Raw genomic sequence first — 24,072 nt, forward strand, 5'->3', positions numbered from 1 at the left:
TTATGGGCTATTAATAATACTTAGGATTTGTATTCTTGATAACATCAAGGAGAAGTAATGATATAGTGTAATCTGAATCCCCTATTTGAGAATATAGCCAGTGCCATTCTTTGCATAGACCTGGAAAATTAGGTTCATGTCGGGGGGATCAGGAGCTTTCTAGGATCCCATTATATCCTGGTATTAAGGAGAGGTTAGAAAGAAATAAAAGGTGACTTGCAGAGTTCTTCCAGAACAGACTTCCCTGATAGGCAACAGTTTTATAGTCTTAAAGTATTCCTGTAGACTTAAAATAAAAGTGAGTACTACTTCTTAGTGGCAGGTTGAGTGTAATTGTTTGATAGCCTTATGCTTATTCTAGCTTTGTCACCGCTTTAAGAAGGACCAGCCTAAGGATGTTGTTTGCAAAATACCCTATGCTCTTTATTTCCTTTGCAATAGGGTAGAATGGACAATAATTACAGAGGGAAATGACCAAAGGCTTCACATTTTGTGCTTCTCTTCAGTCATTCCATAGCATCCGGACATGCTCACTCTTCACTTATGACTTTTGTGTGAACCTCTCGGCTCTTCACCCGCAGCTTGTTGACCTGGGACTCAGCAATGTCAGCCCGTTCCTCGGCCTCCTCCAGCTCGTGCTGGAGCTTGCGGAATTTGGATAGATTTGTGTTGGATTGTTCCTCCTGAGAATAAAAATGGAATTGTAAGGAACCTATACTGTGCATCTTTCTAGGTTCTGTTGGCTTAAGGGAAGAAAGGACTTGGTATCTGTGGAGAACTTAAAATACCCAGCAGGGAACACTGTTGTCTTACCACCTCCTGGATTTTGGTTATCATTGAAGTGAACATTATGATTTATTTGGGGCTTGGTGTCCCATAAATAATTGCATACCTATTTTTTCAACGAAAACCTATTAAGTAAAGCAAGAAAAAAATATAAGAGCAGAGATGGCAAGAGTACAGGGCACCTGGATGACTCAGTTGGTTAAGCGTCTGCCTTCCGCTCAGGTCATGATCCCAGGCAAGTCCCACATTGGGCTCCCTGCTCAGTGGGGAGTCTGCTTCTCCCTCTACCCTTCCCCCCTGCTTGTGATCGCTCTCACTCTCTCAAATAAATAAAAATTTTTTTTTAAAAAAAGGCAAGAGTACTCTTGAAATCTTCCTTCTTGTTAATGTTTGCTAGAAGATGACAGTGGGCTTAAATAGATATTCTATATCATATTAAGGATGAATTTCTTAAAGGTCTCTTTAAATCGAAATAAATGTTGAATTTTATATATCATTTTGGAACATTTCAAAACAATCATTTTTCTCCTGTTTTGGATGTAATGATTCTACTGACAAATTCCCTAATATTAAGTAATCCTTACATTGAAGGAATTAACCTGCTTAATCACTGATAGACAATCCCCTTAATAAAGGGTTTCAGCGACTTAGTTATTTATCTTTGCTGGAATTACACTCATGAGTAAAACTGCCTTTAGTTCCATCCTCCCCCCCCGCCTTCTCTCTTGGACACGTTTTGGTATGAGGGTTACATGAGCTTCTTAAAATGATTTGGAAAGCTTTCCATCTTTTCCCATGCTCTGGAATGGCTTACATAGCTCAGGGATTATCTGTTACTTGAAATTTTGAAAGACCTGTCTGGACCCGAGTCCTTTTTCAGAAGTAATTCTCAAATAAGTTATTTAGCCAACTTAGTAATTTATGACCTTCTATAAAAAAATCATCAATCTCAAAGATTTTAACTTCGTTGACAGATTTATATTTTACATTAAAAAATAATTTCCTACTTGTATGGTTTGTCCCCTTTCTCTCTTCCTTCCCTTCCCTTCCGTTCCCTTCCTTTCTTTTCTTTCCTTTCCTTCCTTCCTTTCCTGATCTCTGTGCCCAATGGGGGCTTGAACTCATGACCCTGAGCTCAAGAGTCGCATCCTTGGGGCCCCTGGGTGCCGTAGTCGGTTAAGTGACTGACTCTTGGTTTTGGCTCAGATCATGATCTCAGGGTCATGGGATTGGGCTCCCACACTCAGCACGGAGTCTGCTGGAGAGTCTTTCCCTCTCCCTCTCCCTCCCCCTCTGCTCCTCCCCCTGCTCATGCTCTCACTCTCTCTCTTTTACAAATAAATAAAATCTTAAAAAAAAGTCGCATGCTCTTCTGACTGAGCCCTCCTGGCAACCCCCCTTTCTCATTTCTAATGTGAGTTTGTATTTTCTTTCTCTTTTTCCTTGATTAAACTAGTTATAAGTGTATTTATTTTATTAACTCCCCAGAAGTTATCAGATATTACTTAAAATTATCATAGTAGAAAATATTATACTTTAATTTATCAATTTCTACCTTTATCTTTAACAGTACTTTTTTCATTATTATTTTTAATTTCTTTATTGGACTGTCAATTTTTTAAAAATTTTGATTCATAAAGTAATGAATTGTCCTCCAAGGACAGCTTTGACTACACTCTTTAGGTTTGTAAAAGTAGCATCTTCCTTGAAATTTTACTTATAATTAATAATTATTCAGTAGTTTTTTTCTTTCCAATTTAACCCAAGAATTATTTAGGAAAGTTAGTTTTTTAACATTTAAGCATTTGGGAATTTGTGTTTATATTTCTAACCACTTTATAATTTTATCACACTATGGCTAGAGAATGTGGCCTTCATTATTTCTGCTTTGAAATTTTTTGAGGTTTCTTTGAGGATTGAAAATTTACTTTTAAAATCAAGCTATTAATATTACAAATAATAAGCAATAAGTACAAAAATGTGCAAATGTTTTTAAGAAGTACAGTCTTCTAAGAAGCAAATGGCTTATTTACTACAAGGAGGGGTAAGTCTAATTATTTGTTCATTAGCTTTTCTTAACAAGGGACTTCTGTCTTCCCTTTCATCTTAAGGATACTTACAGCCTCCTCAGCTTGTCTCTTGTAAGATTTCACTTTGGCCTGAAGTTTATCTACCAAATCCTGAAGTCTGAGAATATTTTTCCGATCTTCTTCTGTCTGAAAGGTAATGAAAACCACAGGGCCTTACTTCAAAAGCACTTGACTGTTGTTTCATTTATATGAGTGTTTCACGTATGTATGGGGAGCACTTGGCTGATAAAAATCATTGTTGTACCTGGTAAGTGAGTTCCTTCACTCTTCTCTCGTGTTTGCGCAGACCTTTCACAGCTTCCACATTACGCTTTTGCTCACTCTCAACCTCTCCTTCCAGCTCACGTACCTGCAAATAAGTAGGTTTTAAGAACTTTGAACTAATAAGGCACTGGGAGGAAATGGAAGTAGACAGAGATTGAGAGACCCACCCTGGCCTCCAATTTCTGGATCTGCTTCTTCCCGCCCTTCAGGGCCAGCTGCTCAGCCTCGTCCAGACGGTGCTGCAGGTCCTTCACGGTCTGCTCCATGTTCTTTTTCATCCGCTCCAGGTGGGCGCTGGTGTCCTGCTCCTTCTTCAGCTCCTCGGCCATCATGGCTGCCTGATGAGCAGTAAAACAAAACCAGTTGAGAGAGCTGAGCTAGCACATCAGGATTCAAGTTTGACCAGGACCATTTTGCCCTCTGCTCACATCAGTGATGGCCTTCTTGGCCTTCTCCTCTGCGTTGCGGGCTTCCTGGATAATGTCCTCCATTTCTCCTTGCATTTGGGAAATGTCTGTTTCCAACTTCTTCTTGGTGTTGATCAGGCTGGTATTCTGTTTAAAAATAAGTTACAGTTTTTTTTTATCATGTTACCAAAGTACTTATTGCTAGCTATTTTTAAAAATAATTTCAGATAAAAATTTACAAGTCAGATGCCCTTCAATATTAGTGTGTTATATAGTACATATATAGTACTATATAGTATATAGTAAATAAAATAAAAATGTTGTAGAATATTCAGCATCTTCCAAGTATGTAGTCCATAATTAGACCAAATAGCTGTAAATTTTGTAACTGCCGTTTACCAATGAGACCATTCATAGGGACAAAATTATAACAGATGTTCAAATATTCCATTTCTCCAAAATAAAGATGCCAATATTGATAACAAGGGTCAATAAAGATACAAACACAAGAGAATATGGGCAGCTTTAGAATATTTTAGGAAGTGAATCAATAATTTATGTAAAATAAAACAATAAAAGATCTCTCAATATACAGTGAAAACTTGGTAGAAGTATAAAACCCGGCTGTTATATAAAACACTTAAGCTTACATTGTTTGGGACACATAAGCATTTATTGAAGGTAAGTTCTTTGTGCCAAACCCCACCTGGGTGTGCAGGAGCTGGACCCTCTCACTGGCATCCAGGAGCTCCTGTTCTGCGATTTTCCTGCTCCTCTCCGTCTGCTCCAGAGTGGCCCGCAGCTCCTCGATCTCGGCCTGCAGCAGGTTGGCTCTGCGCTCCACCATGGCCAGCTGTTCCTTCAGGTCCTCCTGGCCCCGGAGAGCATCATCCAGATGTAGCTGGGTGTCCTGTGGAATGAACGATCATTGAGACACCTCGTTCTCAGGGCTGCAATCACCCCAGCCACTTTGGGGCCGTCTTTTGAACCCACTTACTTTGAGGATGCCTTGGGTGTTCCTGTAGTTCCTCAGGGCCTCTGCGGCCATGCGGTTGGCATGGTTCAGCTGGATTTCCATCTCATTGAGGTCTCCTTCCATCTTCTTCTTGAGCCTGATGGCATCATTCCTGCTCCTGATCTCAGCATCCAGCATGGTCTGCATCGACTCCACCACTCTGATGTGGTTTCTCTTCAGCTGGTCAATTTCCTCATCCTTCTCAGCAATTTTCCTGTCGACCTCAGACTTGACCTGGTTCAACTCCAGCTGGATGCGCAGGATCTTTCCCTCTTCATGTTCAAGAGATGCCTTTAATGACAGCAAGGGGTGACATTAGCGGGGAACAGAAGCATTCTGAAGTTTTTCTGCATACCTTTCCTTCCATTAATTTTGTGCTGTTTATTTTTTTTATTCGATCTATGTGGATGGGCCAAAGTCTTTTCTGACCTGATTTGTTTATAATGCACAGTTGGACCTATACCTCTGCTTCCTCTAAAGCAGCCTGAAGTTCACACTTCTCTTGTTCCACTTGTTTCTTTATCTTCTCCAGTTCATGGATATGTTTCCCTCCTTCTGCAATCTGCTCTGTGAGGTCAGAAATCTCCTCTGTTGTTTGGGTAAAAGACAAGTAGAGATTTGATCAGACAGAGGACCTAAGGGAACCATTCCCAAGGCATGAATATTACTGCAAGTGAAAGGGCCTCACGCTGCAAGTTTTTGTTCTCTCGTTTCAAAGTTTCCAGCTGATCCAAGGATTCCTCGTAGGCATTCTTCATCTTGAACAGCTCAGTGCCGAGAGAGCGGGCCTCCTTCTGAGAGGCCTCAAGCTCAGCCTGGGTTTCCTCATACTTCTGTTTCCACTCTGCCAGGATCTGAAAAACCGAGAGGGGTTACCTGTTGTGAAGGACAGAGGAAGACGGTGGAAAGCAGAGGCTGCTGCACGAGTTACCTTGTCGAAGTTCCTCTGCTTCTTGTCCAGGGCGGCGCAGGCCGCGTTGGTTCTCTCCACGTCCAGCATGAGGTCCTCCACCTCATTCTGGAGCCGCTGCTTTGTCTTCTCGAGGGAAGCACATTTGGCGTTCACGGCTTCTACGTGCTCCTCGGCCGCCTGCAGCCTCTGGGCCAGCTTCTTCCTTGAAGATTATATATGTTTGTAGAGAGGAGTGAACCAGAACAAGAATTAGGAGCTATTGCCACGCTGAGAAGTATTGGAAACTTCATATGAAAAATATCCATTCATCTATTCAACAGACACTGATGAGCTCCTTTTATGAACCAGACACTGGATACACAGCAGTGAGCAAGGCAGAAAAAAGGGCCCTGACTCATGAAGCTTCCAAATGAGGACAAGAGAGAAATAATAGGCTGGTGAGAAAATGCATAATAACATATTGCAGATATAAATGCAATGAAGAAAAGTGAAATAGAGTAAGGGGTGCGCAGCTATTCTAGATATTCAGGAAAGCCCCCTCCGAGGAGGTAGCATTTGCGTCAAATCAAAGAGTCAGAGTGAGCCAGAGGGAGATCTCAGGGAGAGTATTTCAGACGGAGGGACCAGCAAGTGCAGAATCTTGAAGCAGCAGTGAGCTTGTTGTGCCTGACAAACAGCAGTAAGGCTTAGCTATCTGGATAATTATTTGTTACTCATTTCCTTAAGTAGATTTCAGCATAGGAAGGCAGGTATCATGTTTGTTTTACTCATGTCTTATTCCCAGGGCTTGATAGTGCCTGGCCAAGAGGAGCTAATTAATGAACGTCTATAGGCTAATTCACTGAAGGGCGTTACCTTTCTGATTCAACATGCAAAGTTTTCTGCACATTCTCTCATATCTGCACACGTACTTGGCCTCCTCCAGCTCCTCTGTGCGCTGGATGGCGTCTGTCTCGTATTTGGTCCTCCACTGGGCCACCTCGCTGTTGGCCTTGGACAGCGCCCTCTGCAGCTCGGCCTTGGATTCCTGCTCCTCCTCATACTGTTCCCGCAGCAGGTCACAGTCGTGGCGGGAGGACTGCAGGGCGTGGGCCAGGGCGTTCTTGGCCTGTGGAGATAGTTACACCTTCATTTTACTGCATATGTTTAATAACTGAGTTTCAAAACCCTTTGAAAGTTGGTGTAAATGGACTCCAGTTAGGGTTAGGTCATACAAAAAACAGTGAGTCTGACAATATTATTATTTACCTTTATCTCTTCTTCCAGCTGCCTCTTTAATTCCTCGGTTTGTTGTGTAAATGCTTGTTTGCCCCTTGATAGCTGAGACACCAGAGCTTCTTTCTCATCTAGCTGTCGTGAAAATTCACCTGATAGATGAAAGAAATGGCACCGTTTTTTAAAGTGAAGAAACAATTTTGCAAGCCCAAAGTAGAAATAAGTGTTAACTCTTAACTCTCCTCCACTGAGTACTCAAAAGATTGAATTCTCTAAATGTCAAATTTCTGATTTTTATGGTAAAACTTACATATGAATCTGAATGAATAAATACAGCTGAAATCCTTTTTGTTCTCTCCATAACTAATTCTTTCTGGGTGTATGATAGTGTGCAAAACCTGGTTATGGGAGCCTGGTTACTGAACTCTACATTGGTCTTTTGAGGTTCATCGATCTTTTGAGAGACAGGGTTATCCATTCCCCTTTCAGGTATTTGGTTCATTTGATGTATAGAGACAGAAGCTCGGTCTGCAACAGGAGTCCTGGACCCAGCCAGAGTGACTCCTAATCCCAAGCATCCTTTCAGCGTGGCCAACTACTCTAGGCTTTTCTGGAGCAGAGCTTGATCCAGTCCTGTCGAAGTCTTTATCTCCAACTTTGTCCCCAAGTGACCTTGCAAGTAAGTTGAAAGTCTGAGCTGTTCAGTAAATCGCACGTGTTCTTAGCTGTGTTTATTAGGCTCTCACATTACCAAATCCGTTGTTTTCAACCACATCATCTCCATTCTTAATGCCCAGAAGAGGACAGTTACCAGATTCGGTCTGCAAGCGTCCTTTCTGGGTCGTCAGGTCATTGATCAGCCGCTGTTGTTCCTCCTCCTTTGATTTCAGCTCACTCACTTGGTCCTCCAGAGTGCGGCACATTTTCTCTAGATTTCCCTGTGTGAGAAAAAATAAAAGAAGGAAACAAAGATATTTTAATATAATTTTAAAAATAAATAAATATTAATAAATACTTTTGGCATAAAGTCAAATTCTCTTATATGTAATTGCGATACATAAAAATTTTTTTCTTTATATTTTGATTGCTGTCCTCAGCTGAAAATACATGTTGGGATTTTTAAAGAGCTAACTGTGCAGTTCCGTGCCCTATTAATACAAAAAAAAAAAAAATTAAAGACGATGTTCTAAAATTTAAGATGTTGTAAGAATTGTATGGTATATTTTTCTAAAAGCATGTTTATAAATACTTGATTGCCTTTCTGTACGATGAAACTTGGCTTATTGGATAATTGAGAATATTGGAGACCTAGTTCTCCAACTGGAGCCTGAGAGAATGCAGGTGGCCTTTGTTCAAAAGCTGGTCCTGGGGCGCCTGGGTGGCTCAGTCCATTAAGCATCTGCCTTCAGCTCAGGTCATGATCTCAGGGTCCTGGGATTGAGTCCCACATTGGGTTCCCTGCTCAGCGGGAAGCCTGCTTCTCCCTCTCACTCTTCCCTCTGAGCTCTCCCTCTCTCTCTCTCTCAAATAAATAAAATCTTAAAAAAAAAAAAAGAAGCTGGTCTTGTCATTTGTTCATGGTGTGATGGGGCCAGTGCACTTAACTTCTTTGTATTTCAGTTTCTTCATATGTTAAGTGGAAATAATACAAATGCTAGTATCTTTCTTATCTCCTAGATTATTGTAAAAAAAACAAATGACATAATGTGTGTAAAGTACCCTGTGCAAACTATGATGTGTACGTAAAGGATCATTGTCACTAATAACAATTTTCCAGGCTCTGGTACCTTGGCTTTAGAGACTGTTTCTACATTACTGGTGAGGTCATCGATCTCCATCTTCATCTCGCTCTTCTCCTTCTCCAGCTTCTGCTTGACCCTCTGCAGGTTGTCTATCTGCTCCCCGAGCTCGGCCACGCTGTCCGCGTGCTTCTTCCTCAGGGTGGCCGCCGTGGCTTCGTGCTGCAGGGTGGCCTCCTCCAGGTCCCTGCGCATTTTCTGGAACTCAGCCTCGCGCTTCTTGTTCATCTCGATCTGGGCGGAAGTGGCCCCGCCGGCTTCCTCCAGGCGCTCGCTGATCTCTTCCAGTTCCCGGGAGAGGTCAGAGCGCTGCTTCTCTGCTTTGGCCCGGGAGGCCCGCTCTGCCTCGATTTCCTCCTCCAGCTCCTCAATGCGGGCCTGGGGGTGGTGGAAAGCACACACTTAGCTTCTCTGTGTCATAACTATGCCTCTCTGAGCCAGACTGATAGAAATCTGAACGTACTTGCAGCTCTTTGATCTTCTTCTGCAGCTGAATGCCAAGTGCTTGCTCGTCTTCAATCTTGCTTTGCAGATTACTCATTTCAAACTCTTTCCTTTTTGGAAAGTAGCAAAAAATAACAATTGAGTGTATATCCACCCATTAGAAAGCAAGGTCATAAGCAATTCTTTCACACTTACTTTTTGAGCTTTTCATCAAGTTGTTGTTTTTCATTTTCAATGTCCATTATGGATTCTTGGGCCAACTTGAGGTCACCTTCAAGTTTCCTCTTAGCCCTTTCTAGGTCCATGCGAAGCTTCTTTTCTTGCTCCAAGGACCCTTCAAGCTAAATATAAATAGTTTAGTCTAAAGGAATGCTTAGCTTCCTTTTGAAGAAAAGAATTTCTTCGATAATCCTGGACTTACATCATCCACTTGTTGCTCTAGCTTGATTTTAGCCTTGGTCAGGGTGTTGACTTTGTCCTCTTCTGCCTGCAGATCATCCAGGGTCTGCTGGTGGGCCTCTTGGAGGGCCTTCTTCTCCTTGGTCAGCTTTGCAATGGTTTCGTCCAGGCCTGCCATCTCTTCCGTGAGGTTTTTCACCTTGAAAAATTAAAAAGAGAAATGATATCTGCTCTAAAGCAGCTTAATAGGGTGGCAGAACCTCTATATGGTAGAACAGAATATGATTCCTACCTTGTTCTCCGTGGCATGCTTCTCCTTTTCAACCTTGGCCAGGGTCAGCTCAAGGTCATCAATGTCTTTCTTGAGCTCTGAACACTCGTCCTCCAGTTTCCTCTTCTTGGCCGTCAGCTCGGCGTTGATCTCCTCCTCATCCTCTGCCCTCTCAGTCACCTCCTTGATCTTGGCCTCCAGTTGGATTTTGGTTTTGATCAGCTGGTCACATCTTTCCTCTGCATCAGCCAAGCCTTCAGCTTCCTTGAGTTGGAAAAAAAATCAAAATTGGAAAGAAAGAATGAAATATTTAAAAATGATAACAATGTCAATCTCTGCTGTTGGTCCTTTGGATTTAGATTTTATGAACCACCTCCTGTGTGCAATCCAGGATACATTGTGGGAAAACCAAATGTCCTGTTCCTTCAGAATAGTATATTTCTAGTAGATTAGAAAGCCTACCCCCCAAAAGCTATCATGAATGCAGAAAGCAGTTTGTGACAGAAGAGATCAGAGAAGTTCTATTAGAGGTGGTTTCCTGAATAAAGTGACATTTGAGCTATACCTTGAGAGGTGGGCAGGATATCATTTTGTAAAAATCAAGTCACTGGGGGGAATGGAGCAGGAGGAGAGAAGGCATTCCAGTAGGGAATTCAGCAGCTGCTAATGAACTGCTTCTCTTTGTAGTACTGGAGGATGATTGTGATCATGATGTTTTTCGACATTCAAGTTGAGGCATAAAGTAATCAAGAAATTCCTGGCAACCTGCTATGTTTCCAATTAAGAGGGTTGGGAGTGGACAAGATATGAGCAAGAAACTGATAAATACATTCATCAGTGAGCCTCCATACCAGCCTTTGAATACATAAAAGTGTAAAATGTGCTATGTGTGCTCATGTAGTGAATATAGTGGTGTAGGACAGATTCTAAGTAATTCTCCAGGGACAGCAGAAGAACATACTGGATAGATTTGAAGGGGCTGGGTCAGAAAAACAGCTCTTTTTCCTTCTGTAATCTAGAAGAAAGAGTTATTACATTGCCCAAACTTGACAGAAGAAACTAATTTTAATCAACAGGAGAAATATATGATTTTGCGATGAGTAGATGATACGGGACCAATGCAGTTCACTCCAAATGAAAGACAGTCTTATAAATTACATTTCAGAGTTGATGGAGGCAGTTCTCAAATGACTGGTGCAGGAGTGAGCAACGAGCAGGCTGGCTGGAGGGGAGAGCTGGGGGCAGGCAGAGCATCCGGGGTGCCAAGGCAGCGGTCCGGGTGCCATGAGGCACTGACTGTGCACATGGATTGGAAAGAGTGAATCTGAATTTTGGAGGTCAGTAACAATAATTCTGTAAAATGTGATGGAGAGCACTGACATCTGTCAGCTATACATATCATGATTTAAAACTCCTGGACATCGAGAAGTTTAAGGAAGTTTTGGAGATTAAAAAAAAAAATAAATCTCTTCATGCTATCCTCCCCTTAATATTTCATTTGGGATAGTTTTATGTGAAAATCACTTTCAAAGACTGACTTCAAAGGGAAGTCATAAGTCCTGTAGTTTGATGAAATAGTGGAGAACGGATGACAGTGGTCGGTTCTACCTTATTGCCCCAGTCCTGGTTTGGGCGATGAAGGGATATATGGACTATACTAGAACCATCAGAATGCTTTGACCTTCTCCTTCCGGTGAGTGTCCCCACACTGACTACCCAGCTCACTGCCGCTAGTGGCCAGAGTTCTAGCACTTGCATCCTGATGAGCAGCACCCACCATGACTCCCTACTTACAGCCTGAACTTGGAGCTGCAGGTCATTTTTCTCTTTCAAGAGAGTGACCATTTTTTCCTCCAGTTCCTTCCTTTTTGCCTCTGACTTGGCGAGCTCATCTTTGGTTTTCTGAAACTCTTCCTTCATGGTGGCCATCTCCTTCTCGGTCTCTGCGCTCTTGAGGAGAGGCTTGATCTTGAAGAAGAGTTTCATCCAGGGCCAGTGCTTGACGTTCATGAAGGCACGGATGTTGTACTGGATGCAGAAGATGGACTCCCTGAAATTTAATTGATGCAAATTTGATATTGTGTGGGTGAAGAAATGAGGTGAAGTCTTGGCAATGAGAGTTGGAGGTTCTGCCCCCACCGTGTACCTCTCCTACCTTCAAAAGCACAGATGGAAGAAATTCTATTTTGGGATGATGGTCAAGGACTCGTTAATCACTCATTTCTCTACATAAGTGCCTCTCAAACTTTTGGTGTGCGTAAGAATCATGAAGGACTTGTTAAAATGCTAGTTCCTGAACCTTATCCCCAGAGATTCCATCAGAAGATCTGAGATGTGGTCTAAAATGTGCATTTGTAACAAGTTTGCAAGAGATGCTGATGATGTAGGTCTAAGGACCACCCTTTGAGAACTACTGCTGTACATCAGTGCTTCTCAAGCTTTCCTTCTGGAACACCACTAAGAGCAGTGGTGAAAATCACTTTCAAGACCCCTGAGGGATGAGGACACCAAACAAAGGGACTCATTAAAGACAGAATTTCTGTAAAAAGCTCTCGTTTTACATTTTATGTGTTGTGTGAATTTCGCATTCTAATCTGTAATATTATCACATTTAAAAAATCTAATTTATTTAAAAAATTAATTACCCTCCTATATAGGCAATTAACTGCCCAAGTATCTATATAGTGGGTTATGACCAAACTTACTATTTTTAATAAAATAGAATACAATAGAAAATATTAACATAACTGTAGGTGATAGAAATAAAATTTGTTTGATGTAAATTACATATATACTTATACACACACACACACGAATGTGTATATGCCTATATAAAATGCATTTCTCACCATGGTTCCCATTCACATGCATTCTGCAGTTTGAGACACCTGGATCTTTAGACTAGAACTCTGTCCCTGCATCAAATCAGATCACCAGAAAGCTACGTACCTTGGTGACACTGTATTAACTTACTGAAAAAAATCTTTCACAGATAAATGCCCTTAATATTTTACATCATAATAGCTTGATAATAGAAATGATCAGATGGAAGAAGTTGTTTCTGCATCTTGTATAAAATCACTGTTGAAAATACTGTCTGCTGTTCAGTTCAGTGTATCTAATTTAATGATCTACCCACTAAATTCACACTGGTATATTTTTATACTCCTGTATTTTCTCTTGTGAGATAAGAACTGCCCATGCTTTATACTCACTCTCTCTCTCTTTAACCTGAACACTCAGAATATGTTTCATGGTGATGATCCGTACCTTCAGTTTTCTGGTATATGTATATCCCCACTTCAGTATAGGACTCTTTATTTATTCTTGCTTATGTTTGTGGCCTTATCACATCTGGATCTTAAGCCAACTCAAATGTGTTTCTGAAGCAGAAAGATGGGAATAAATAAAAAATTTATGTTTATACCTTCTCTCCACCATCTTCTGGTACTCCACTCTTGCCAAGAACCCTCTGCACCTGGCCTGGGTTCTAGTAATCAGCTGGGCCAACTTGTCATCTCGCATCTCCTCTAGGAGCCCCAGAAGACCAGCTTTGAAAAAGACCTGTGCATGGGAGGAGTTGCGGATCAGACACTATACATAAACTTCAAAGGGACACAGATAGCATCAGGTAGGCTTTAGAGACCATTACCTTGGTGTGACCAAATTTATACTGGGTGTGGTCAATGTCGATGGACCCAAGGAGCTTCTCAGAAGCCTTCTTGCTGTCAATGAACTGTCCTTCGGGGATAGCACTTGCATTTAATACCTTGTATCTGTTTAAGTAAATATAGTTTTTTTAAATTGGTTTATGATGACACTAATAGTAGATAAACATTAAATGACCTATTTAGAGAATCAGAGCTTTAAAGAAAAGTATCTTTCTTTGTTTGCAGGAAGGACTTTGTATACATAGATGGTCAGGTCATCAACAGTTTTCATTCCATTCCACCCTCCTGCACAGGTGCAGAATTTCCTTTCTGCCTCATCAGACCTTATTCTCAGGAAAGCATCCCATGATCTTGTTCATGTTAAGATGTAGATGACCAATAAAATGTGACATGTTTTCCTGGCTAGATTCATTTGCTTTTTATGATCCTGAGTCCCAGAAAGCAAATTTTTAGTGAGGAATCTGGTAGGAAGGTTCAGTTCAGGTAGGAGGAACTGTTCTGATCACCCAAATTCATGCGTAATGGTACTTTGGGTTCTGCACACTGAAGGTCTCTGCCCACTCCACCAGACCCAGCCTTAGGAGAGGCCAGCTCCCTGGAGCTGCCGCCAGCCCTTTGTCCCTTTGCCTCCTATTTGATTCCCAAGATGGACTTATCTAGGGAGGAGAAAGAGTTGCTCAGGAGCTGGTATGTGACGGGGTTCTGGAAACCCTGGGAAACCAGTGAGTGAGGGAGGGAGACAAAGGAAGTGATAGAAAATGACTCACTGGGAGCTCCGTACCTGCCTGGGAGAGTTCCTAACCTAGCCACCAACACCCATGTGACTTTGGGCAGGTAGCTTAATCTCTTGAGCCTCAGTTTATTCATCTATAAGAGGAGGTATTGCTAGTACTTACATATTACACATGAAAAAATGGTAGTTCTCCTAATCACTGAAGTTAATGTGTATATCTATGGGCTAAGCCGGGAGCTCAGTAAAGCCCACGAAAAGTCTGGAGTACAAAATAGGTGGTATATCTATATTTTAAAGGTGTTTTTGAGGCTTATGATTTTTCACTCTTTGTGGCAAATTAAACATGAATAGAGGCATATTTTTTTCAGTAAATTATTTTGCTTGCAGTAAATATATTTATACTAAATTTCAAGATGTACCATAATTCAGAGAGTCTGACCTCTGTTTGAAATCTGCATAAAGGATCCTGCTTGGGAACCCCTTCCTGCAGATGCGGATCCCTTCCAGCACACCGTTACACCGCAGCTGGTGCAGGACAAGTTCATGCTCCATGGCCCCTAAAAGTATACATTTGGATTACACTGCAGAATTGTTGCTGTTTTTTTAAAAGAGGTATGGCAGTCGTGCTTTGTGCCTTCACTCTAGAGCTTCTTACCGGGAGTTTTTGTTTCATTGGGGATGATACAGCGCACAAAATGAGGATGGGTACTCCTGAGGTTGGTCATCAGTTTGTTCAAATTCTCCTGTGAAGTCAGGAAAAAGCCCGTTATCTCTGACTTTAGCCATGGTTGTGGGCATTTGGTGATGTCTATAAACTCAGTTTATGGCTGAGTTGAATGACCAGTATGGCCCATTTCCATGTAAGGTAATACCTTGCTATCCTTCTCCAGAGAGGCAGATTTCTCCTCATTACCTCTTTCTCCACTTGAGTTGGCAGGAGTTACACATGAGAAGCAGCCTGACACAGGTCCTACTTCCTCCCTGGTGCATGGCCTCCCACATACACTCACAAGGCTATTGCCTTCTTATACAGGATGGCCACACTTTCTTCTACCCAACTCCATGGTTCTCCAATGAGGACATGCAAGCCTGCACCACACTGGAGCTTTTTCTCATAAACATAGCTCCCCTTTCCAACCCAATTAACTCTCAGGGCATAAATGTTATCTAAAGGGGAACAATCTTACCAGCTATAATTGGGGACTGACTGGATTAAGGACAAGGATACCGTATTAAGTTCCTTATAGGCTAGCTGCTAGATTTTCATTAGCTTTACTGTTAATTTAATTTCTCTGAGTACTGTGTCACTCATTGCTTAGTTTTATGACAAGACTAGACTATGAATGGTAGAATATTCAGTTTTATAAAATTTCCTGTAAAATATTTGACATTATGTGGCTCGACATGAAAGATGAGCTAACAATTTCTGAGTAACTTAAATGTTTTCTCTCTAAAACTAGATTAACAGATATCATTAATCAATGTCAGTCTTTTTCCTCAATGACTTGTGGAAAGAACTCTGTCCTTTTAAAAACAAATTCCTAAAGTAAGTGGGGAGTGTCAAAAACAGTTTCTTCCTTACTCTGAAAAGGGCAGACACTGTCTGGAAAGAAGAGCCCTTCTTCTTGCCACCTTTCTTGGCACCACCACTCGCCTCTGGAGAGCAAATAAGAAAAGGTGTCATTCAAGTATAGTTTTGAACTGACAAAGCTATTTCTTGCTTATTTATTGCCAGTTTCTGCACGCATCTGATGGAGCAGTTTTTGGACACTACTGGCCTCTCTGTTGGAGCCAAATGACTCTTAGCTGTCAACTAAGCTTGTATCCACTTTTCTGTGATTTTTTTCTCCATTAGAAGATGAAGTGAAGGGCATTCACTTCACTGTATAAAAATGGATCCTTAATGTTAGGACATGTGGGGACAAAATAACTTCAAAAATCATCAATAGAAACTAGTCTAGATAGGCAGAAGTTTGTCACTCCATTGCCTTAAATATCCCCAGATACTCAATATCCAGCAGATGTGGAGGAAAGAGTAGGAGAGAATCATAGAGGCTGAGGCCTTTCATTCGTTGAGGTCGTAACAGTTCCTCTCTGACCCTTTGCAGTAAGGCAGGCCTCTGTCAGTGCCAGAGTGAGACACAAATGTATAATTGCAATGCAGCCTACTTAGTCAAAACTTGGAAAAACAATGGATCTGGCCCTGCAATCCTTCTGGCAGGGTTATGAGATCAGCCTCGATCTAACAGCACTTTTTGGAATACCTAGAGAAAGTGTTAGATTTTTTGAGTGTTACCTGCTTCGGCAGTTTGAGCCCCAGAGAAGAGGTTAGCTAGAGTTTTCATTGCAGACTTCTGGTACAGCCCGACCACGGTCTCGTTCAGGGGGTCCTTGTTCTTGTCTAGCCAGCCACCAATGTTGTAGTCCACGATGCCGGCATAGTGGATCAGAGAGAAGTGCGCCTCAGGCTTGCCTTTGACAGCCTTGGGCTTCTGGAAGTTGGCCGACTTCCCAAGATGCTGTTCATATAGCTTGTTCTTGAAGGAGGTGTCTGTGGCCTTGGGGAACATGCACTCCTCTTCCAGGATAGAGAAGATGCCCATGGGCTGGATTAAAGCAAAACAAAATGCGTATAGGGTAAATATGAGCTGTAGGATGAGCCAGAGTTTATGAGAAGATGTTACTGAGTGGACAGATCAGGATACCTTCTCGATGAGCTCGATGCAGGCAGCTAGGTCCATCCCGAAGTCGATGAACTCCCACTCGATGCCCTCCTTCTTGTACTCCTCCTGCTCCAGCACGAACATGTGGTGGTTGAAGAACTGTTGCAGCTTCTCGTTGGTGAAGTTGATGCACAGCTGCTCCAGGCTGTTGAACTAAATAAATACATGTGTTCACTTTTCTCTTGAGCAAATTGAGCATTTGTAAATGTAGGACTTCTTAATTTAAAAATATATGTTGAATAGCCTTTAGATTACAGATATCAAAATCATGAGGGGGGAGCACTATGAAATCTACTGTTTTCTCTGTTGCCATTTTATTACAGAATCCTAGATCGTATTAATGCTCTTTCCCTGCACTGGCTTAAGCTTACTCAGGGATTTTTCTGAGTTCCTACTTCATCATTTCATGTTTATTCCATTATCTTTTCCATTTTCCATGGACTCAATTAAGAGCTAATGGGCAACCCATTAGGAGCTGGCTGGGAGGGGTCTCTGTAGTATGGAAATCACCAGTGTCAGCTTTATAAGTGGACAATAATTGACACTGTTGTTCTTCAGCGTGAAATGAAAACAAAATCAAGATACCAAATATCATATACAGTGTGATAACACACTTGTGTTAAAAACACAAGCCAAACTCCAAAATGTTAACATTAGCTTGATATAAATAGTGGAATTAACAGGGAACTCTTTCCCTTGATTTTGCGTATTTCCTGCAATGTCCAAGTTTTGCTTTTATAATTAGAAAGAAAAAGATAAACTTAAAGCTATAAGCAGGAAAACTGTATTTCATCAAATGGGATTTTTATCTCATCTCATTAATGAGAATAAATGCTGACTTTATAAATTACTAATCTTTGCTCTTCTTGTCTAAGTGTTTTTGAATGACTGCCCCACCATATATTCAGAATATGCTGTATGTTTCACAGGATTACTTTGATATTTTTATGTTAACTTCATTTGGTGCTGTGGGATTTTTAGAGGGCCCCCCCACCCGCCGGACACTAAGCTAGCTCTTAACTCCCTTTGGGTCCCATATGTAGCAAGTCAGAGTGCTCATCAAGTACATGATTTCTCATAGAGTGGGGACTGCCACTGCGATAAATGCTTAGTAGTTACTCCATCATTCTCTTTTAAGTTTCAGCATAACTTTTTGGGAGTAGTGAGAGAAGGTTATAATATTCACAGATTTCTTCTTATTGATGTTTCTATTACCTTACTGTAAAATCCCCTTACCAACCAGCTACCAACTCACATCAAAGATCTCAAAGCCGGCGATGTCCAAGACCCCGATGAAGTACTGTCTGGGCTGCTTGGTGTCCAGCTGCTGGTTGATGCGGGTGACCATCCACAGGAACATCTTCTCGTAGATGGCTTTGGCCAGAGCGCCCACAGCGTTGGTCACCTTGAAAAACAAAAATATATCTCTTGAGGTTATCAGAGGACTGTAAAAATGCTTGATTCCTGCCAGTGAATTTGAATTATGCACCTACCTGCTCTACAGTCTGGCCTTTGGTGACATACTCATTGCCAACCTTGACCCTGGGGTAGCAGAGGGCTTTGAGCAGGTCAGCAGAGTTCAGGCTCTGGAGATAGGCTGCCTTGTCAGCAACTGAAAGGAAGAAAGGATAAAGCAATGTTATTATGGCCCAGAGCAACCCATTTTCTCAAAAAAAATTTTTTTAAGCTACAGACATTTTGTGCAGTGTTTTCAGAATATCTCTTTGAGCATTCTTTCCCCCTTTTTTTTCCCACTAAGTTCACGATTTTCATTATGGGTAGTGTGCCCTAAAGAACTTCATAGATGATAGGAAACATCTAACTAATATGATGCTTCACATAGTATATTATCTGGGTATACTTTAAAACTCAATTCTTAAAAATGACTTTGTCTTCCTAGAAAAACTCAAGTAACAAGTTAAGAATGTGATTTTCAAACAAACAAAAAGTCAGGGATGACTTAGTTGGTACCTTCGGTGCCATCTGGCTCGGCCTGCTCCTCCCGCTGCTTCTGCTTGAACTTCAAGTTCCCGTAATGCATCACAGCCCCTGTGAGCTTGTAGATGGAGACTTTCTCTTCATTAGTGAAGCCCAAAATATCAATAGCACTCTGCCAATATAACCAAGAGGATAACTGTTATGTTATGATCCATACATTTACTATTCATCATTCACATTCTGATTCCTGATATGTTGGTCAAACTGAGGAAACTATCTTTGCTGATGGGGGTGCAAGGAACTCTTTAGAGGCCAGCACTGAGCATTAGAACTATAGGTACAGACCCCCTAAGATTGAAAAAGTAAACTTAAGATAGAGAACAAGATAGTAAACTTAAGGAACTTGTTATTTTGAGAAGTAGTATGGATCTCATTCACGTAGATTACAAAAAAGTTTAGATAAATTCAGAAATGATAGACCTTTGAAAGATTGTAAGGGAAAGTCAAGTGTTGTAGGACACATCTTCTTCTTTTTTGCCTGACTCTAGGTGGCATATCTGTGCTCATCTTTGAATCCTCTCTTGCTATTTCTACTAGAAACTGAATATTTATCTGGAGGGACCATTGTTCTAACCCAACATCATCATTCTTGTGTTGCACTTACATCTGTTGCCATCAGCTCTTCTTGATCATCAATGCTAGCCACACTGATCTCCCCTTGACTGACAAATGGGTAGTCATATGGGTTGGTGGTGATCAGAAGCATTTCTAAGTACATGAAACAGAGAAAAGGTAAGCAGAATTATCCCCTTCATTAAAACAAGAGATGGCTAGACAAATTCTAAGACACTTTATGAAGCCGAAGAAGATTATCACATACTGGGAAAAGTTATATTTACAAGAATGATCAGTACAGTGCTATTTAAAATCCAGGATTGGAAACAACCTAAATATTCTTTAAAAAGTATGGTTAAGGGGCGCCTGAGTGGCTCAGTCGTTAAGCGTCTGCCTTCGGCTCAGGTCATGATCCCAGGGTCCTGGGATCGAGCCCCGCATCGGGCTCCCTGCTCCGCGGGAAGCCTGCTTCTCCCTCTGCCACTCCCCCTGCTTGTGTGCCCTCTCTCGCTGTGTCTCTCTCTTCAAATAAATAAATAAAATCTTAAAAAAAAAAAGTATGGTTAAATAAATTAAGCTTATCTCTAGAATATAACACGATGCAACCGTTAGAAATAATAATGTGGAGCTATGGTTGGTGACATGGAAAAAACCACGATACATTAATCCTCAATGAAAAAAGTACATCACAGAGGAACATTGAAGTATGATTCCAGTTATCATAAGTATGAGTATAAGTACAGAAAATGAGTAGAATGATATTCACCCAAGTGTTCACAGTGGTTATTTCATAGTGATAGGATTTGAAGCTGTTATCTTCAGTTTTCATTTTTGATTTCTATAATAAGCACACATAAACTTACGAAGCTACTTTTGAAATCAAGGTGGTAAACCTGACAAAATTCAGTCATGGAATACTAGGCTGGACCATGCACGGAGAGGTGCTGGTGTAATCATTCTGGAAAGGGATTATGACATTTCTTACCAATTAGTTCTGGTTTCTTGTTCGATGTGATCTGGTAAAAAATATGATAGCTCCTTTCCGCCTTAAGCTGGAAAGTAACTCTAGACTTCTCTAGCAGATCTGGAAGGAAACAATGAACAGAACAATGTAAAAATTCACGTGGGTTGCAGATTTTACTTTGGGTTGACTTTATAAGTTATAGGAAACAGAAATGACTATAAATGAGATCCAAGCACTCACATGTTTCAATATCAGCAGAAGCCAGCTTCCCTGTGGTGCCAAAGTGGATTCTGATGAATTTACCCTTGAAAGGAGAACTAATATTACTACTTGGTTTTCAAATCATATCAAATCTTTGAGAAACTCAAAATACTTGGACTGCCTAATGGGTTGATATTAAATAAATCCAGAGGCTATTTGTATGAGGCAGAAAAGGTGTATCTCCTATTTTTTTAGGTAAAAGAATTTTATCTTTGATTTTCATATTATAAATAATCGTAGGTAATGACAAATGAGAAATAACTCAGATATAGGGTCACATATCTTTTTAGATGGGACTCGGATCCATATTATTACATGCTCAGAGGGAAAGGAGAGAGCCCGATGCGGTATAATGTGAACGAAAAGATTCAGAGAGTATATTCACAAACAACCCATACACCTTGATCAGTGAACAGTGTCCATACCAGTGTCTGCAACTTACAAAGCGAGAGGAGTTGTCATTCCTCACGGTCTTGGCGTTGCCAAAGGCCTCCAGTAGGGGGTTGGCGCTGATGATTTGATCTTCAAGGGTCCCCTGCAAAGGCAAGAGCGGTCCTCACCTCTGGGGCTCCAGAATTCCTCAGAGCCCCAAGAGTCTTGAGTCTGGCCCCAGACCCACCTGCATTTTGCCAGAGGTAGCATCCTCCTTCTTCTTCTCCCCAGTGACTGCAATTGTTGCAAAGTACTGGATGACACGCTTGGTGTTCACGGTCTTCCCTGCACCAGATTCTCCGCTGTCAAATAAAAACTAAGTGAGATGAGGTTCCAGACGTGGCAACTATCGCAGCCATAAGAAAGCATAAAATTTACTTACGTGATCAGGATTGACTGATTCTCTCGGTCTACAAAAGAGAAATCATAAACATTTAATACTGGTTTTTTTTGGTATATTTGTAAATAGTAAAGTAAAATGGGATAAATTTAGTATTTTTCAGACTGGACTTTGCAAACCCTAGGGCTTCATGGGCCCTCGACCACCAGTCTTTTCCAGTGCTCCTTCCATGTCCCCCACTACCTCCCCACACCACACCCCTGACTTCAGCACACTTGCATCCATTTAAACAGAACACTGGAACAAAGCAGCAGACCTTTTCTTTGTAATATTCTGTCACTAAGGACATATCAAAAGTGGACTTGAGCCTTCGATCGGGTTTAGATGACAATTCCAGTAGTGAATAGTGAATATTTATTGTAGGTGTAAGAAGTCATGAAAAATAGGTATTTTAGCATGTGGGATGGGGTAAATATAGTACAGGTGGTAGCTTTTTAAGTAATCACGGCTTTAGTCATAGTTTGGGGAAAAGGTTGGTTTTACTGTTTTACTTTCTCTGAAGACGAATTCTCTAAGTCCTTTCCCCAACTAGCTTAGACTGGGCTGGCTGAGGCAGTATTCTAGGAAGAAGATTCATGGTATGGCTGTTTTAATACCAAATACACCTTAAAATCTGGAGCGTGTGGAGGTTGGCTCAGGGCAAAGGGCAATAGCATTTATGCCCTCCCTAATATAGAGAGGGCGTTCGTTGGTCATAGTTTCTGATGTTGAGGATAAGACCACAGGGGCAGATTTTACTCTTCTGGTTTTTGGCTCTTGGCAGTGGAAGCACAGTTTGTATGTGTGATTGTGTGTGTGCATACACATAAACAGTGTTTATAATTTTTGCTCAAGCTTTTTTAGTTTCTGAGTCATTCAAAAGTAAATTCTCTAACTATGGCCAACCCCTATTGACATTTAAAAGTTGAAGAGACCATGAGCAATTGTGTGATGGTAAGGATTGCAAGTCATCTTTTACACCCCCTCCTTCCTGGACCACCTCCCTCGCCAATACACCAGCCTAACAGAAGGGCTCAAAGAGCGTGTTGAGACAATTAGGGTCTCTTTCTCCTATGGTTCCAAAAAGATTACGCACACACAAAACATTTAACTCACCTGTCAGCATGAACTGATAGGCGTTGTCGGAGATGGAGAAGATGTGGGGCGGGGCCTCCTGGCGCTTCTTGCCTCGGTAGGCACCCACCACCTCGGGGTTGTACACCGGCAGCCACTTGTAGGGGTTCACGGTGACGCAGAAGAGGCCCGAGTAGGTCTGAGAAAACCAGAAAATGTGACATGTGGATCTTGTCTTTACTCAGAGAGATGGACGGAATAGGGAGATGCTGAAGGGCGCTCACGTAGATCATCCAGGCTGCGTAACGCTCTTTGAGGTTGTACAGCACTCCAGGCTCGTGCAGATGGGTCATCATGGCCATGTCTTCGATCTTGTCAAATTTGGGAGGGTTCATGGGGAAGACTTGATCATCTTTCACTGTCAGAGTCTGGTCAACAGGGAAGATAACGGCTCATGTCAACTGAGAGATGGGAACACAAGAATTGATAAAATGTGGCCGGCTCCAGGGACTCTACTCACCGCTCCAGCTTCGGTCTTCACCGTCACTTTCCCTCCTTCTCTGCTCTGGATGGTCCCTTTCACAAAGGATTCTTTGGGCTCCGCCACAAAGACAGATGTCTTGGCATCAAAGGGCCTATTCTGGGCCTCAATGCGCTCCTTTTCAGACTTTCGGAGGTACGGAGCTGCCTCCCCAAAAACGGCCATTTCCTGGTCTGAACTCATGGCTGCTGAACTCAGAGGTCCTAAAGGAGATGAGGCATTTCACATTAGAGATGTGGACTGTCATGTGTATCAGTATATCTCTATATATTGGTGGTGATAGTTCATGGAAACTCCACTATTTGGAAATTTCACCAGGCAGGCCCCCTGTGCACCATGCTGTAATTACTGAAACAAACATAATCCCAAGGTCTCAGATGCATCAAGGGTCAGTGTGTAACAAACACTGTACTCAGGGCTTGACATGCACTGTTTTCTTTCAACCTCCGAGACTAGCATTCTAATCAGGGAGCTGGGTGTGGTCTCCGCGTGCTGCCGAGGAGCTGGTGACCCTTGATCTTTTCAAGCTACAGTGCCTCCCTCATAGAAGAGGGATTACAATATCTGCCTTTCTTAATTTACAGCCTGTGAGATACTGGACAGATACTTTGGGAACAAAGTTACATGAAGACTGAGAAAGCAGTTTGAAATAGTACAGGCTCCTGTCTCGATGGAAAATGCTATTTATTGTAATGGAAGAAAATTCCATTTCTTGTCATATACTGCAAAAGAACTTCATTTCCTCCTGTAGATATTCAGCCAGAAGTGCTCAAGGTCAGGCGTTTTGAGGATGATAATTTTGTTTACCTCTTTTTCTCAAGTTGTGTGCTTACTAGTGTTTGCCTAACATAATATCTTTGCATATTATTATATCTTATGGTTGGCATATTATCATCCAGTTAATCGGTTAACCTAATTGAGGATAAAAGCCATAGCAAATGTTATCCTCATTTTATTATTTTAAATTTATTTTAAATTTATTGCATCGATGTTCAGTCGACATGCAGTGTTATATTATCCTCATTCTTCTGTATTGAAGGGCTCCCTTTGCCCTTCCAAATTTCCTGCTGGAGAATGCAGGTTTGGACTGCCCCATTCTCTGTTATGTGCAGGTTGCCAGCGGCATCGGTAGAATGAA

At 41.7% G+C, this 24,072-nt stretch overlaps 1 protein-coding gene across 1 annotated transcript; it reads right to left on the reverse strand.

The window, feature by feature from the left end:
• Window positions 1-414: 414 nt before the first annotated feature.
• LOC144378713 (myosin-2) lies at window positions 415-23,126 on the reverse strand. The gene is made up of 38 exons (XM_036100100.2): window positions 22,914-23,126; window positions 22,678-22,821; window positions 22,436-22,592; window positions 21,323-21,350; window positions 21,128-21,242; window positions 20,951-21,043; window positions 20,488-20,551; window positions 20,269-20,367; window positions 19,333-19,436; window positions 18,702-18,840; window positions 18,224-18,342; window positions 17,986-18,135; window positions 16,713-16,883; window positions 16,304-16,613; window positions 15,590-15,663; window positions 14,663-14,750; window positions 14,447-14,564; window positions 13,256-13,379; window positions 13,031-13,167; window positions 11,398-11,653; window positions 9,625-9,867; window positions 9,355-9,531; window positions 9,129-9,274; window positions 8,953-9,043; window positions 8,478-8,867; window positions 7,502-7,628; window positions 6,724-6,842; window positions 6,387-6,583; window positions 5,494-5,677; window positions 5,251-5,416; window positions 5,026-5,150; window positions 4,545-4,853; window positions 4,254-4,457; window positions 3,569-3,694; window positions 3,308-3,478; window positions 3,121-3,225; window positions 2,907-3,002; window positions 415-683 (listed from the first exon to the last, which is right to left on the reverse strand). Exons 1-38 carry the CDS (start codon window positions 23,115-23,117, stop codon window positions 531-533), a joined length of 5,823 nt encoding a protein of 1,940 aa, XP_035955993.1. The 5' UTR covers window positions 23,118-23,126; the 3' UTR covers window positions 415-530.
• Window positions 23,127-24,072: the final 946 nt, after the last annotated feature.

Source organism: Halichoerus grypus, chromosome 2, assembly GCF_964656455.1.
Source record: "Halichoerus grypus chromosome 2, mHalGry1.hap1.1, whole genome shotgun sequence".
Taxonomy (NCBI): domain Eukaryota; kingdom Metazoa; phylum Chordata; class Mammalia; order Carnivora; family Phocidae; genus Halichoerus; species Halichoerus grypus.

What these genes read in the sequence shown, in the direction of transcription:
- LOC144378713 (XM_036100100.2), bottom strand. Translation starts at nt 23,117, where the DNA reads ATGAGTTCAGACCAGGAAATGGCCGTTTTTGGGGAGGCAGCTCCGTAC. An exon ending in GAGGAGCTGGAGGAGGCCAA is followed by an intron (nt 5,678 to 6,386) that starts GTACGTGTGCAG and finishes ATAATCTTCAAG; the next exon opens with GAAGAAGCTGGCCCAGAGGC. An exon ending in TGAAGGAACTCACTTACCAG is followed by an intron (nt 3,003 to 3,120) that starts GTACAACAATGA and finishes ATTACCTTTCAG; the next exon opens with ACAGAAGAAGATCGGAAAAA.